This window comes from Serinus canaria, chromosome 5 (assembly GCF_022539315.1).
Source record: "Serinus canaria isolate serCan28SL12 chromosome 5, serCan2020, whole genome shotgun sequence".
Lineage (NCBI taxonomy): Eukaryota > Metazoa > Chordata > Aves > Passeriformes > Fringillidae > Serinus > Serinus canaria.
Genome location: NC_066319.1, coordinates 29,753,744 through 29,769,294, shown reverse-complemented (window position 1 = coordinate 29,769,294; position 15,551 = coordinate 29,753,744). Strand labels below are relative to the sequence as shown.

General features: G+C 36.8%; 1 protein-coding gene across 2 annotated transcripts in view; it reads left to right on the top strand.

Annotated features, from left to right (window-relative positions):
• Positions 1-15,551, top strand: part of PALS1 (protein associated with LIN7 1, MAGUK p55 family member) — a 53,165-nt gene that overhangs the window by 33,920 nt on the left and 3,694 nt on the right. For both annotated transcript variants that reach the window (XM_030240024.2, XM_050974721.1), the window contains exons 4-13: positions 3,906-3,983; positions 4,678-4,824; positions 5,454-5,615; positions 8,410-8,487; positions 9,310-9,493; positions 10,522-10,593; positions 11,063-11,134; positions 11,815-11,982; positions 12,647-12,849; positions 14,118-14,228. In XM_030240024.2, coding sequence (XP_030095884.1) covers positions 3,906-3,983; positions 4,678-4,824; positions 5,454-5,615; positions 8,410-8,487; positions 9,310-9,493; positions 10,522-10,593; positions 11,063-11,134; positions 11,815-11,982; positions 12,647-12,849; positions 14,118-14,228 — 1,275 coding nt within the window. The remainder of the gene's footprint in view (positions 1-3,905; positions 3,984-4,677; positions 4,825-5,453; positions 5,616-8,409; positions 8,488-9,309; positions 9,494-10,521; positions 10,594-11,062; positions 11,135-11,814; positions 11,983-12,646; positions 12,850-14,117; positions 14,229-15,551) is intronic.

The following is a 15,551-nucleotide window of genomic DNA, read 5'->3' as shown; positions in this document are numbered from 1 at the left end:
TCATTATCCACAAGACTATTGCATAAAAGACACATCACTGTGCTCATTTTCGCTCTTCATCTCCCATCCCAGTCTTGTCCAGCCTTGAAATTCCTGAAAACTCAATATATTGCAAATGTCTGTTCCCATTTTCAGATATCATCTAGTTTCTCAGTGACTCAGCTTCTTGTGTATTTAAGTGACTTGTGTTTTGCAATATGTTAAATAACATCCTGAAATGATAGAGCCAGAAATTCAGGACAAATATTTCTGTGTCTGACAGAAGTGTCTCAAGAAGATACCTTGAAGCCTCCATTCAGATCACTTTGTACTTCCTTGTCTTGCCTGCATAGAAGATCTTATGCTCGGTTTTCAGATATTTTATTCATTTTTGAAAAGTTTCTGTATTAGTTATGTAGCAGTATGGAAAGAAATTATTTCTGCTTTAGAAAAATCGGTGGTGTTTTTGTTTTGTTTTTTTCGGTTTGTTGTTGGGGTCTTTTTTAATCCTGACAGTGTGTTTATCTTGCATGTCTGGTTTTTTGTGTACTCTCATTTTTGGCCGTCTTTTGCTTTTTTTACCTCTAAGCATAGGCATAAGAAACTCCCCCAGAAAGCAGCTCATTTACTTAGTTCAGGGTGTTTTTGAAAAGACACTTGCAAAAGCCTGCATTTAAGATACTGATAACATCTTGATGATAAAAGCCAGAAGACATTACAAGAAAGAAGAATAGCAGATACATGCATCACATTAATTTTAAATAGCAGGTAGTGCTAGTGTGCATATTTTAGTGCACAGGTCATGAGCAACAGTGTACAGCTCTGAAACTGTTTGGACTGTGTGCCCCAGTTTAAAGCTACAGAGGTGTTTTGTTTGCAGCTTTGTCCTGTGGAAGAGAACATCTCTTAACAGGAAAAGGCATTTTACAACACAATTGCACAATGCAACATGAAAGAGTCTTCCTTTTAAAAAAAGTAAAAATTAATATTATTTAGGGTTTTTTAATTTTCTAGTCCTCTTTAGAAAATTCTTTAAATTGGTACTATACATGTACGGTTAATTTTCCTACCAATTCTGATAACCAGCCACTAACAACTCAAGTTTTTTCTCATCTTTTTAAGAAACTTCAAATGAATTAAAAAGGTGGAACGAAGCCCTTGATCTTAAGGAATTTATTTGAGAAAGCTTATCTTCATGTCATGGGGTATACTCCAAGTCTCAAATAAAAATAGCCAGTAAACATCAAGTGTAATTAAATTGATTTTAAATCCATTTAAACTTGACCAAGATGGGGGCACGGATTATGGGAACAGGGTCTGAATCTTGACTTTGTAAGAATATTTGATACAGCATTCTAGACAGTTTATAATTTGGTCTGTAACAGCACTTACCAAATACCTTAAAGACGTTCCTGCTATTAAATATACTTAACAGGCTCAATTTATATAGACTATGTTCCTAAATGTTTTGGACTCACTACTCTTTACTTCTGCGAAATCAGACAAATTAACTAGATCTGTGCTGTTGAGGGGATGCACTGGTAGCTCATAACTTCTGGGGTAAGTGCACTGGAATGTGTGTGTATGTTCCATCTGACAGTCCTGCTCACCTGCCAGTAAGCAACAACAGAATTTTGCAGGTGCAGTTAATTTCTGAGTGCTTCATATCACTCCAGCACATGCTTCCATCGTCCATGCCTACAAATTGTGGTGTGTGTAATGAAGCCAATGGATAACTTAGGGGGTGGGGGTGAGGTTCTTGATCTAAAGGTAACATGATTAACAATAAAAACTAGTCTGAAGAGTTGAGAAAATACAGGTATTGCCACATACTCAGTGTGAATCATCTGTGCTATATGTAGTGTGTCACTTCTGGAATGACAGTCTTCACATTTCTTAGTCTGATAAAGCTGTGGGATTTATTACCATGAGTTACAAAGGACTCTGGCAAGCAGCACTACTGCTGTAATAAGTGGTCTAGAGGGCAGCCTGAAGCTTTCCTTGAGCTTCATTAAACATAAATCTCTCATTTGTTTATTTTTCTTAAAGGGGGGGGGGTATTTTAAAGTTTTTAATATTCAAATTATTCAAAGCAGAAATTCAACTTGAATAAAGGATGTTTACTGCACACAGAGTAACTGGTTGAACCAGATTACTTTTTTTTCCACTGACAAATTTTCAGCCTCTGACCTTGCATTCAGAAAGTTGTGTTCCTTGCAAGACTTCCAAGTTGCTTTCTGAGTAGTTTTTCCTATTAAAAAAATCATAAAGAGTTGATAAATAAAGCTTTAAGGCTTCTTGTGGCTTCTGCAAAGTCCCTTGAAAGAGACCTTAAATAAACCTTTACGTAAAAGTCTTTTCTATAGAAGAATCTTTTCTTTCAAAACAGAGGAAAACTTGTCAGTGAGGTATGTCTTTCACTGTGTTCTGTTTGCTGTGTGACATCCTAGAATTCAGTTTAAGCAGGTATAATAGCTTCCTTTCTAATTTGGACATATGACTGAATAAGGATTTTGTGAAGCTGAACTCTTTCTGTTCTCTATGATTTTAAAGAAAACACTTTAAAAAACTACATAAATCTGGCTTCTTCTCTGACTGTTTTAAGGTATACAGCATTTGCTCACCATGGGGCATGTTCTAGGATGTCAGAAAGAAGATTTTTGTACGTTGTGCCACATTTATTGCAAAGCACAGGAGCATGTTCGATGTGACAGTTCTCCTGGCAATATGAGGATCTCGCTCCATGGGCATAGTTCGTTCAGTGGCTTCTCCTAGAATTTTAAAGTGTCTTGACTTGAAAGTTTTCAGTGCTGTTTTCTGGTAGCATCCAAGATAGTTGTTAGCATTTCTGTAGATAATTGCTCCTAGTATAGAGGCTTTTCTGACCTTTAGATACTGTTAGATTGTACAAAAAGTGGAATTATTTTCTCTTTGAAACTTTTGGTTTCTTGATTCTCTGATGTCACATTACTTCATCTACAAGAGTCAAAAGCTCTTGAACAAAATGTTTTCTATTTCTCTGAAAGCTGCTGTCTGATTTGTATAATCTACTCTTGATGTCTTTGGATTCATTTGTGCTGTTGCACTTGTGTGCCTTTGGTCAGATTAGGGCAGAGGATGTTTGAAAGTATCTTCAGCCTTACTTCCATGTAAGAGCACTTCCCTGCTCTTGGCTCTCTGTATCAGTATAGCAGTGTCTGCAAGAGATGATGGCAAGGCTTGTTTAGTAACTGTATGAGAAAGAAAACTTACTTTGGCAGCTGAAGCTGCTTGAGCAAAAACTGTCCTTGTGTTAGTGTGGATTATTTTGAAACCAGCCAAAGAAATCAGGTTTCCAGGGAGGGACCTTTTGAAGTTTTGATTTGCGCACTTCCTGAGACAAGAGCTCCAGGATGCATTGCAAAACCTGTCTCAGAATCTTTGGCCTTCCTGTTGGTGGAAGTAGTTTGCATAATTAGAATATGATAGTCTACTTTTAAGGAAGAGGAAGGCTAGTCACTTTAATAAGAAATAACTCCAATTTAAAAGCCCACCATAGTCTCATAATACACTTCATTGTGACTGATTTAACTGCCATGAAGTCACCAGCTTCCACTGTCTAGAGTTTAATTTTTTTGTGTGCATCTTTGTGATATCTGAGCTCATTGTCAATCTCTGGTATTGAAAAATCTGTGTGAGGTACTGGATACCAAGTTAGATTTGGTAGATTATTACTGAGGCAAGATGTGCTGGGTTAGTCCTGTGGTCTGGTCTCATTGCATGTTTTCCTAATGTGCACCAGATTAATCAGCAGTAGTGTAACAAGTACATGGATATACTTTCAGCAAAATGAGCAATTGCAAGTAGGGGGTTGTGCTTGAGTAGGAGAGGGAGGATTGGTAAATCTCTGGCTAGATTTAGAGTTTTCCTGCTCCATTTCTTTTTAGGTACAGAGTGTTTTGAAACCCAGCCACCATAAGGATGGACAGGAGCTTAATGCTTTGCTGAATGCCCCTCACATGCAGGTAAAACAAAATGAAACTTCTAATCTAATGGATCTATTTCTTGATGCTGTTTTCAGTGTAAGTTACTTTTTGCCTTGGGCTGATTGGGCAAGGATGAATTTTATTCCTCAACCCTAATTTTTCTAGGATAAGGAATTTGCAATTTCCAGAAACTAATGGAACTTTTAATGAGGTGTAGTACATTATTGTAGTACATTGTTGTATTCAGCCCTGGCTACAGTCTATATGTATTACAGGGTGATTTGCACATAAACAATGTAGGAGTAGGTCAGTGGGAGCAGGGCCACACATGCTGCTGTTTGTTCTTACCTTTGGCAGTTGTTTCATGCTTACCTTAGGGTGCATAAAGGAAATTTTGTCCTAGGGTGGTGATGTAAAAGTAGTTTTCTCTGCAAAACTTATTCTGAGTCTGCAGACACAAACATAATAAACCGATGTCTGGCTTTTTAGTACAGATAAGATAGAAGTACATTCACAGTTGTGTTCAGTATTGCTTCTATATTATTTTCTAATCTGAAAGTTTTGAAAAAAAGTAGGTTCTATGTTGCTGTGATAAATGATTTTTTTTTTTATTGCTTGAGTCAAAGTTCTATAACCTTCGTAGACTCTTGAAATTGCAGAATTTCATCTACTAATCTGTATGCATATCAAGTGTGATATTTTCTGTAACTGAGCTGATTTTGTTTAACAATAGGCACTTCTCCTGGCTCATGATAAGGTTGCAGAACAAGAAATGCAACCAGAGCCTCTGACAGATGAAAAGATTTATGAGAATGTTGGCATGTATGGAGGGGAGACAGTTAAAATAGTTCGCATTGAGAAAGCTCGGGATATTCCCTTGGTAAGTAGTGGTGCTTACTCCGCTGTATGTAGAGGAAGTAAGCCTTTTTGTCCTTTCCAGATTGCTATGAAATGTTAGGAATTCAAATGCCAAGGTAGTGTTTAACTTGTAAACACTCTTCCCTCCCTCCAGAAACAGTCATAGACAGTAAACTTGTGTTTAGCTTGCATTGGGCAGTAGCCATACTACCATGTAAAATCTGTACAGCTTCTATCAACTCGGGTTTTGACAGATCTTCTTGGCAAGTCATTATCCCAAGCTTGCTGCAGGGAGCTTAAACCTTGTGCCAGCGAGGTGTAGGTTTATTTGGTTGGCTGGTTTCTGCTTTTGGGGTTTGTTTAGCAGTTATCATCTGCTATTTGCATCTCTCAAATAAGAGTTTCCTTAGGACTATGTTTATAAAAAAATAAATACTCTTATGGTGTTGAGCAATTAAATTCTTCAGTCTTTGGTGTAGGTTGAAAGAGTTACACAGTGATTCTTTCTGAACTGAAGCAGTGTGTGTATACATCCAAGCTGTTACTTGCATTCTCTTTCAGCATAGTTTTTCCATGTGCTTGGAATATATACAATAGATGGCTTTGAGTTTCATATATGTAATAAATTCAGGATGTGTTGCTGCTGCACAGGGTGCTACTGTTCGCAATGAAATGGATTCTGTTATCATCAGTCGCATAGTCAAAGGAGGTGCTGCAGAGAAGAGTGGGCTGTTGCATGAAGGGGATGAAGTTCTGGAGATCAATGGCATTGAGATCCGTGGAAAAGATGTTAATGAAGTTTTTGACTTGCTGGTGAGTTGGAACACTTCTCCTTTTCTTTGCTATATATACTCATTTCATAAGTCTTAAGCCTGTTGACTCTGCTTGTCATTTTACTCATTTTTAGTCTCAAAAGTATTTTCATTCTGGTAACTAGTGTTCATATGTGGAGGTCCATTTCAAATTTTCTTTCTGACACATAGGACGATACTGGCAAGTATAATTGCTGTTACCTGCAAAAATGAAGCCTACAAATGTGGAAGAATCAAACTGTTATCTTTACACTTACTTCTAATGATTTCTAAGAAAACTTTGTTTAGCTCTAAAAAGCCATAGTTTTTCATCTTTGTCTCTGATTCAGTCCACAAGTAATAAATGTGTGCCTGGTTTGTAGGTAATTTTCTTCATAGCAGCTTATATGGTGCTGCGTTTTAGGCTGGGTTTAGACTAAAGCAGTGTTGATAATGCACCACTGTTTCAGCTGTTGCTGAGCAGTGCATGCAGTGTCAAGGCCTTCTCTGTTTCTCACTGTCTGCTGGCTGCAGCTGGCTGGAGTGATCAAGAGGTTGGGAGGGGACACAGCTGGGACAGCTGACCCAAATTGACCACAGTGATGTGAATGGCCTTGTAACATCAGGCTGAGAAGTAAAATCTGGCTGGTGGTTGATTGCTTTTGCGTCATTTGTTGGGTTGGGTTTTTTCCACTTCACTTATTAGACTGTTTTTACCTTGACCCATGAGTTTTTTTCTTTCATTTGATCTTCCAATTCTCTCCCTCAACCTGCTGGGAGAGAGAAGTGTGTTAGGAGCTGGTTGGTACTTAAGTTGCTGGCCAGACTTAACCCACCATAAAATGTATCACAGGGAACCTTTTTGTGACTAGACTTACTACTCTTTCCCACCAGATAAAAGCCCTGATGTGTAGCAGTTAACTTGCATAGACATTTTCTCGTCTGTTACACCATTTGTGACAAAATTATACTTTAGTTTAAAAGCAGCTAGGCAAGAAATCCATGAGGAATTAGTAAGTTAGAGGTACTCTACTTTCAAATGGCCCTGTGAGAAAAATGTCAAAAGCTGGCAATTACCATCAGTATTTTATGTTGCCCAACTGCATTTCTTTCATGCTTTTCCCTGGTACCTTCTTTGGATCAGTGTCCAAGACACCTGGAACCCAACTCTGAATCTTTGGTCCAATTGCAGTAGGCAAGACCATATTGTCAAAGTGGAAACATACAAAAAAAATATTTATTTTTTTAAGAGGTGAATTTATGACTTTGGCACAAAATACTGGAAATATCAACTTGGACTTTTTTAGTAGGGAGTTTGGAGGAGGGGGAAGAAAAAGAAGAAACATATTTAGTAAATCTTCAAATTACTTAGTAGGTTTATGCTCTAGAGACAAATCAGAGTCAAGACAAAGACTTAGGCTCAGCTGTAGATTGTGTATTGTAGGAATAGTAGACAGCAATATCCACAGATTTTGTTGTCTTACGGTACAGTGAGACACTGGTTTTTAATGGACAATTTCCATCTTCAGTTAGACATTGTTTTGGAGGTGATTAACAGGTAGTTCAAGTCTGGCGGTTTAGTTCTCTGCAGAGAGCTTATTCTGCTCCTGAGTAGCTCCTGCAGCTTAGGGTTAAAAACAAAAGATATAAAGCCACAATACATTAGCATAAGAGAAGATCAATTTGCTGAAAATTAAAAATAAAATAAACACAACCTTGTGGATTTTTAGAATATATTTTTAATGAAACTAATTTAAAATAATATTTTTAATCCTTTATATGTCATCGTTTTCATTTCGTAATCTGGAAATGAAGTTCTAAAACAGACCCCCCCAAAACACTTCAAGCACAGGAGAAAGAAATTACTTCTCTCTTAGTTTTGCCTCACTTCTTGCTACTCAAGTGATAATAAACTACACCTGACTTTTAGTCTAGGCTGTTCACATGATCACTGTGAGATTATATACATTCCTTGTGGACTGAAAATAATGGATTTTCCTTTCTTGCAGGCAATGGAGCTTGTTCAGGTTATATTTACTTTATTTAAGCCTTAGTTCTGAATTTTCTGAGATACATGCATTTTCTTGTTTTATACAGGATAAACTGTTGTGTCAAGGTTCATAGAATGGTGTATGTGACGTGAAACACCTGTAGACCTTGTCACAGGTTGTCTCTTGCACTTTATCAAGATATTTTTTGTGTGCAAACACATTTGCAAATGGAATATGTAAACAAAGAAGATAAAGACATTTATTATGTTCTACTTTCTTATCAAGGATGACTACACTGTTGGTATTGAACACTTCACATATGCAAGATTTGAGTATCTTAGCAAAATCTTTAAACAGTGTTTTGAATTCTTTAGTAATGTTAACAGCATAAAATTGTAGTAGAAATGTTTAGATTTGAAAGCACTGTTCCATTTAAACAATTCTAGAAAAATTAATTTTTTAAATATATTTTTAGATTTTACAGACCCACTTCTTGGTATTTTTGAACAGAACAATTATCCATTTCTCCTACGTCTGTACTTGACAGAACGGCAGCTGCTCCATTTCAAGTAGAAATAGTTTATATTCAAGAAAGCCAGGCTTTTAAAATCTGAGTATCAACACTTAGCTTTCTAGTCTTACTGAATCACTGCATCTTAATCTCTACTATATATTTTAAACTAGCTAAGGGGTAGATAATGTGCTGTTAGGAACAACTTCTAATGGGAATTTTTAAAGCATTTTCTAAAATGTATTATTTATTAAAATTCTTAACCTTAGCCATATTTTGATAGTGTATGTGAAGAGCCTATTTTTTCCCCTCAGGCTGACATGCATGGTACTCTGACCTTCGTATTGATTCCCAGTCAGCAGAGCAAGCCACCTCCTGCGAAGGAGACAGTTGTAAGTAGCTGTCCAGATGTAGCTCTCGTGTGCTTGGTGAAGCATACTTTGTTTTACCAGTAGTGTGTAAAAAGTTCTTCTGAAGGTTCTTTACATTGTGGAACAAACCTAAAACTTAGCCATTTAAATTGATTTTGCTTGTTATCCAACTAATACCTGAATTAACTGTTGAAAATTATTAATGATCTTAAACTGAAACTCTTAGTACAATTTTAACTCAGTTTCTGAAAGAAATTGTAAAAGTAGAACTTCCTGCAGTTCTGAGCTTCTTATTTTGAATTTCTGTATTTTGTGTGTGTCTATATATATATATATAAAAGAATGTATGTATTAAAAAAACTTGGGATTGTCGAAACTTGAGAATATGCATTGTGAGGAAAAGATAGCTTAAACAGTTTCAAGAAAGAATGCCCAGACATTAAGGATTGCTGACAAAATACAAGTGAAACTTCACTTCAAGTCCAGTAAATGAGTTTCAGTCTCTGTATTTATTAGGTACTTTAAGCAATCACAATACCTCTGATAATTTTTGAATGCAGAGAACTTAAATCTGTAGCTGGGGGGATTGTCTTCTACAGTGGTGAGGAAAATGTGTGTTAAATTCAAGCCGTTCGTCCAGCTTAGCACAACTGTGTCTTTTCCATTGCTAACCTAATGATTCCATTCCAGTACCTCCTGTATACCCCAGATAAAGTTTCCATTTTATAGAAGCTTGGAGTTTTTATATATCATAGCTCTAAAGCAATCACAGAAAGAGAAGGTTTAATTCTTCAGCAGTCACCGGGGTGTTTTCCCTTGTTTTTAACATTTGATCTCCTACAGATACATGTGAAAGCGCATTTTGACTACGATCCCTCTGATGACCCTTACGTCCCCTGCCGAGAGTTAGGCCTGTCTTTTCAAAAAGGAGACATACTCCATGTGATCAGTCAAGAGGATCCAAACTGGTGGCAGGCTTACAGAGATGGAGATGAAGATAATCAGCCATTGGCAGGACTTATTCCTGGTAAATAAAGCTCTAGAAAAAGCTTGATGGTCAGTCAAGTTAGTTATTATAGCCACACAAGAGCAATACTCAGGTTTTCAAAGACCTGTGTGCTCTTTAATATCTGTTGTCTTAAATATATCTGTGTCTTTGAACCATTTCCAACAGAGCCTACTGTTGAGCATTGCCGTGTCTGCAGTTAAATGCGGAGTCAAACTGCTTTCACTGCCCCTCTCAGGAGCTACTCTCCTCTTCTTTTATTCCTCCACCATGGGGACTCAGCAGATGCAGAGTTCCCTCTGCTGGCTGCAGCAGAGATGTGGGACTGCAGCCCTCTTGTTCTCTGGAGATGGGAGCAGCTCATCCTTTTCAAATAAACTACTTGATACAGTACCTATTTGTGGTCACTTTCCAGCATGTTTTCGTGTAACAAAGGGCTTCAGTCACTTGTGACAGACTTCCTTTCTCACTGTTGAGGGCCTTTGGCTAACAGGATTTTCAGACACTGAAGTCTGTTCATAATTTTGCATTGCAATATATGTTGCAGCCTAGTTCATTAAAGACCTGCTGCTTTGTTAAACATGGTGAACAAAAGACTTTTCCAATTCCATAGAATATCACGCTAACTTTATGATTCTTGAATAAATTGAGAGAAACATTGACTTAAATACAGTTTAATCTATTTTAAATTGAAGTTCAAAATATTTAAAATAAATAGAACACATTTGACATACAAAAATAATTAGAAAATTACATCATCATAGTAGGGAAATGTAGTCTTTCCTGTACTCTCACTTTTCCAGGCAAAACTGTCTAGTATACAACAAATACTCTGCAAGTCTCTCTTGATGAATATATTTCTGAAGTAATAAATCAGTTTTGCAGCAATTTTGGTTTCTCTTTTAAAATTTCTTTTATATGTTACATTCTACTACAATTTTCAGAGATTTGAAAGATTAAGAAAGAGTTAAATGAGTAAGTCATTATGAAAAAGCATGAAAATGGTTTCTAAATGTTAATGATTCTTGTGGTTTTTTTAATGTATCAAGGAAAAAGTTTTCAGCAACAAAGAGAAGCAATGAAGCAAACCATAGAAGAAGACAAGGAGCCTGAAAAATCAGGTGGGATATGTGCTTCCCAAGTAAAAAAAAAAATCTTTTGTAGCAGTGTTAATTAGTTTCTACATGGAATCTTGTCGTGGTGGAGTTGTAAAAAAATCTGCTGGTGTGATTTTTGTTTCTTTGTAATACAAGTGGGATGATTCTTTGAAATTCTTCATGTAAATAGAAGTGTGAATTTAACACTTTGTTGTATAAATCACATGGGTTTTTCACAACTATGTGTGCTATGATTAGCATGATGTAGAGAATTTGGAAAGCCCCTTTTTTCATAAAGAACTTCATCTGCTGTGACTTGGTCGAAGTCCTTGACATTTGCTTAATACACCAAAACATTGTAATCAACAAAATGATATTATGCCTTCTCAAAACGGCAGAATAAATTTTCCACTTTAAAGATCCAAAACGTGGGCAGAATAGGAAGAATTTTGTTGTATGGGGGTTTGATTGTCATAATTTTTGTTTTGTTTAGGAAAGCTCTGGTGCGCGAAGAAGAACAAAAAGAAACGGAAAAAGGTTTTATACAATGCAAATAAAAATGATGGTAAGGAGCAACTTTTGTACAATGTGTGTAATTATAAACAACTATAAAAGATTGTGAAGAGAATGCTGCAATTCAGGATATGATGTTAGAAATGCTAGCAGGAAGTTCTGTGTAAGAGCAATGCTATGTTGTGTTGTAGCATTTAGTGAAAGATGTAAAAGAAGTGAAAGGATTTGTGGTGTCTTAATGAAGATCAGATAATAAGAGGAAAAAACAGATAGCTTTTTAGGCATAGAAGCACTCATTGTTTTACAATGATGAACCAATTTATTACAGCTTACTAATATCATCTCACTCTGCATAATTAAACATCATAAATGGAAACTTTCTTGACAGATTTTATAGGCTGTGTTCTTACTAAACTACTTTGGGATTGGGATGAGAGTTGCTGCCTTTGGCTATAAAGTGTTACTCTTGTACTAGAAACTTTTTTTTCTTGGGTTTGTGCTACTAGTTATATGAAGAGTAATAAGTGGAAACATATTTTTTTTCCCAAGAAAGGCAAAAAATTCTCATCATTCTGGGCACATGATAATCTTTGGGCTTCTGTTGCTTTGGTGACTCAGAGTTAGATGCTGGGCAGAGACTCGGGAACTGTCTGAAATATGATACTGCATGACAGGCAGTACATGAAGCTGGCAGTAGAGTACTTTGTGACTGTTTCCTTGTTCTCTCTCTAGATTATGACAATGAGGAAATTTTGACCTATGAGGAAATGTCGCTGTACCATCAGCCAGCAAATAGGAAACGTCCCATTGTTCTGATCGGCCCCCAGAACTGTGGCCAGAACGAGCTGCGGCAGAGACTGATGAATAATGAAGTGGATCGCTTTGCCACCGCCGTGCCCCGTGAGTGTGACGGCACAGGAGGATCCTCCTCCTAAGCCTTGGCTGCAGACAAATCCTGTTGTGTTGGAAATAGTCATTAAGAGCCTGGGGGTTTGGGGCAGGATGTATTGAGCTCTTGAAAAAAGGAAGTTAATGCAAATCCAGTGTTACAATAAAATTGGAGTGAGTTACAGAAGTTTAAAAAGAAGCCAGTATAAATGGGCAAAAAACTTATAATCAAATGTCCTGCGTAAATTTAAGTTTACGTGGCTTTAGTGTCCTCCCAAACCACTTGTATTTCAGTGAATGTTATATTTTTAATGTCTAATGTACCCTAGATCATGTTTACAAACCATTTAGCAATATATATTTGTTGAAAAACAACTAATAGCTGTTTTCACATTCAGAACACAACTGCACAGTCAAAACTATTCTTTTTGTAGTTTACTATTTTTTTCCTCTAGATAATGTAAAAGAGACCTTTAAATTAAGTTTGACAACTTAATTTGACCATGGACATTTATTGTAGAAAATAAAATACGCAGATTTCATGGATTTTTCTTATGTTGGGCTGGGGAGGACATGGGGTTTGTGTTTGCATGATTAGCAATATGCCTGCTAAGAGAGAAACTTTCTTTTTTTTCAGTTCTATACATGCATCACCATCTCAATTTCTTTTTTGTAGATACTACTCGGAGTAGGCGGGAGACTGAAGCAGCTGGCAGGGATTATCATTTCATCTCCCGACAGGCATTTGAGAGTGACATAGCTGCAGGGAAGTTCATTGAATATGGGGAGTTTGAGAAAAACCTGTACGGTACAAGCATAGACTCCGTGCGGCAAGTCATCAACTCGGGCAAGATCTGCCTTTTAAATCTTCATACACAGGTATGGCAAAGCTTCTGCCTCTCATGTTTTAATTGAATGCTGCTATGAATTATCTGTCTCTATGATTTATAAAATGAGTGTATTTCAAGATCCATATTCATGTTTATGCCAGGATGCTCAGTTGACTCTGTTCAGTTCCTTGTTTGCAAATATGCACATCTTTATCTGTGCTGCAGTTGATAGGGGTCTTAGTTTTCACCAGCTTTTAAGTATCTGGAAACCATCTAAAATTAAAAATTAATTAAAATAGATTTGTGTCTCTCCATCTTCCAATTACTCTGTGATCTCTGGGGTTTTTGAAGACAGAAGGGACATTGTTTGTGATTATACTCGGAAATTGCGTTTCAGGAATGTTCATACAGTTTCCAAATACAGTTAAAAAATAAAGTACATCACATCAACAGTATTGGAAAAAAAAAATTAACTGTGACCTTTTGGTTATGAAGAGAAAAACTGTGCTTGCATACCTCTATTTGGAAATTTAGTCAAGCATGCTAAGAGTCCTGGAATGCAGCCTGTTTTCTGATACACATATGTATGAGGTCTGCTGCTGTTGTAGATGCTGCAAAAAAAGCCCTAAAACTCAGCCATATCAGTAAGATCGGGTAGTATTGAAGCTATAGTTAGTCATCAGTTAGTCATCACCAGTTGGGACCGTGTGATACTTTACTGGCATAGCTCATGGGCATTGCAAAGCATGTCATGAGATGAAAATTCATAACTCTTTAAAAATTTATCTAATTCTGTGGCTATAAAAATTTATCTCGGAGACAAGTTGTTTATCCCAAGACAAACCTGACAAAACAAAATGCTGCACATACAGCAATAGTGCATCTGATGTTTTGTATTTTAATCTTCAAAACAGAAAAGGTTAAACTGCAGTTTTTCAAGTAATCTGTAGTATTTTTAAAGACTCTTCTCCCTGTTCAAAGCTGATACCTTTCCTTAGAATTGTACGACAGCAATTTCAATATAGCTAAGCTTTTTATTCTTTTGGATACCGAGAGAGCTGTTCCTTCAGTTCAGTTATGAAGAATATTCTTGACCAAAAGTAAATATTTCAGTTTCAGGAAGCTGAAAAATGTTGGAATATAAATTTCATAGGAAATGGTGCCTGAACTCTGAATGCTGTTACAGTTAATTCTGTTGCTGTTAATATATTGTACAGTTGTTGTTTGAAGAGTGTATTGTCTATTATAGCATGTGAATAGTGCATCAATAAATGCCCTTTTCCTGGAACTGTCGAATATGTGATCCTATTTTTGCAGTCACTGAAAACACTACGTAACTCTGACTTGAAGCCATATATAATATTTGTTGCACCACCTTCACAAGAACGACTACGTGCTTTATTGGCCAAAGAAGGGAAAAATCCTAAGGTAAGGTGTCTTACACTTCTTCTGAAACCATGCTAGGTCTGGTGTACTGTGTCCTTCCTTGGGATGGGGACACAGCGATGGTACTGGCAGTTAGCACTGCAGTGGAACAGTGTAGTCGTGCTCCGGGTTGGTAGGCAGACCATGCTATAGGAAGGGTTCATTCAGGATGCTTTTGCATAAAGGCATGTGAGCGGTATTAGACAAGGGAATGCACTGCTAATTCAGTAATCCCGGGGCACAGTGTCTGCATTGGGGTCCCCTGCTTTTGGGTACAGAAACATGACCTTTTATTTCAAAACTGTGGAAAACTCAGTTTTGTTCTCGAGTAAACCTGGGAGTAATTCTATGGAGCAAAGGATTACTGGTTTTCATTTCAGAATGTACCTGCCTTTGGAAAAGCATTTACTTGAAAATCCAAAACTCTTCAGATAAAAGTATTTTAATGCTTGATCTTGTAGGATCACTCTTCATTTTTAACCAGTCATGTCCAAGTTCTGAGTTTGAGATTATTTAGTTTCTCAGAAGTTATTCTGCAGAATGGACTTGAAAGCCAAAGATTAAAAGTTCCTTATCAAGCTACGATATACCAAGTGCTTATTGCTCAGGCAATGGAATAAGTTCATTATCAGCTTTTTAACTGAAATCCTGTAGTGATTGGCAGGCACCCTTTGCCACCACAGTATCTTCAAAGTACTAATTGAGCATAATGCAGTTCATACTAAGGAAAAACAATTTTCCCAACCTAACTCAGAGTCATTCCTGACACAGCTGTTGCTCAGGAATCATAACTCACTGTGTTCTATGGCTGTGTTGTTTTGCTCTCCGTGTTTGATGCAAGGGTGATTTATTACTTGTGTGCAAGATTTAAAAGTCCGTTAAAGTCCAAGTGTTGGAACAGAAGAAATTTCCTTTTATTCCTTTCCTCCCCCTGCCCCTGAGTCAAATACAATCCTAGTCTTTAAATGGGTGTTTCCTCCTTCATGTTTATGCCATGAAGAAAACTTTATTTTATATAAATATTGCATCTTATCTATGTTCTGGATTTTTGTTGCAATATTCAAGGAATCCATTTGCAATAGAAAGCAGTGTGTTATACTGTGTCTGTTTCCTTTCTGAGTAATTGTATTGGAGTTGTATTTATCTCAATTGGGTACATGCTGCCAAGTTAAATATATTCCCTGATAATGAAAAGGGTATTTCTTGCATGTATGCTCTAATGTTGCTCTGATTTTATCAGTGTGCAATGACTAAGAAAAAAATCTTGAAGGCCTGAAGCTCCTTTTGAACTATCCTCCCTAGAATATTAATTCAAAAATGATACCT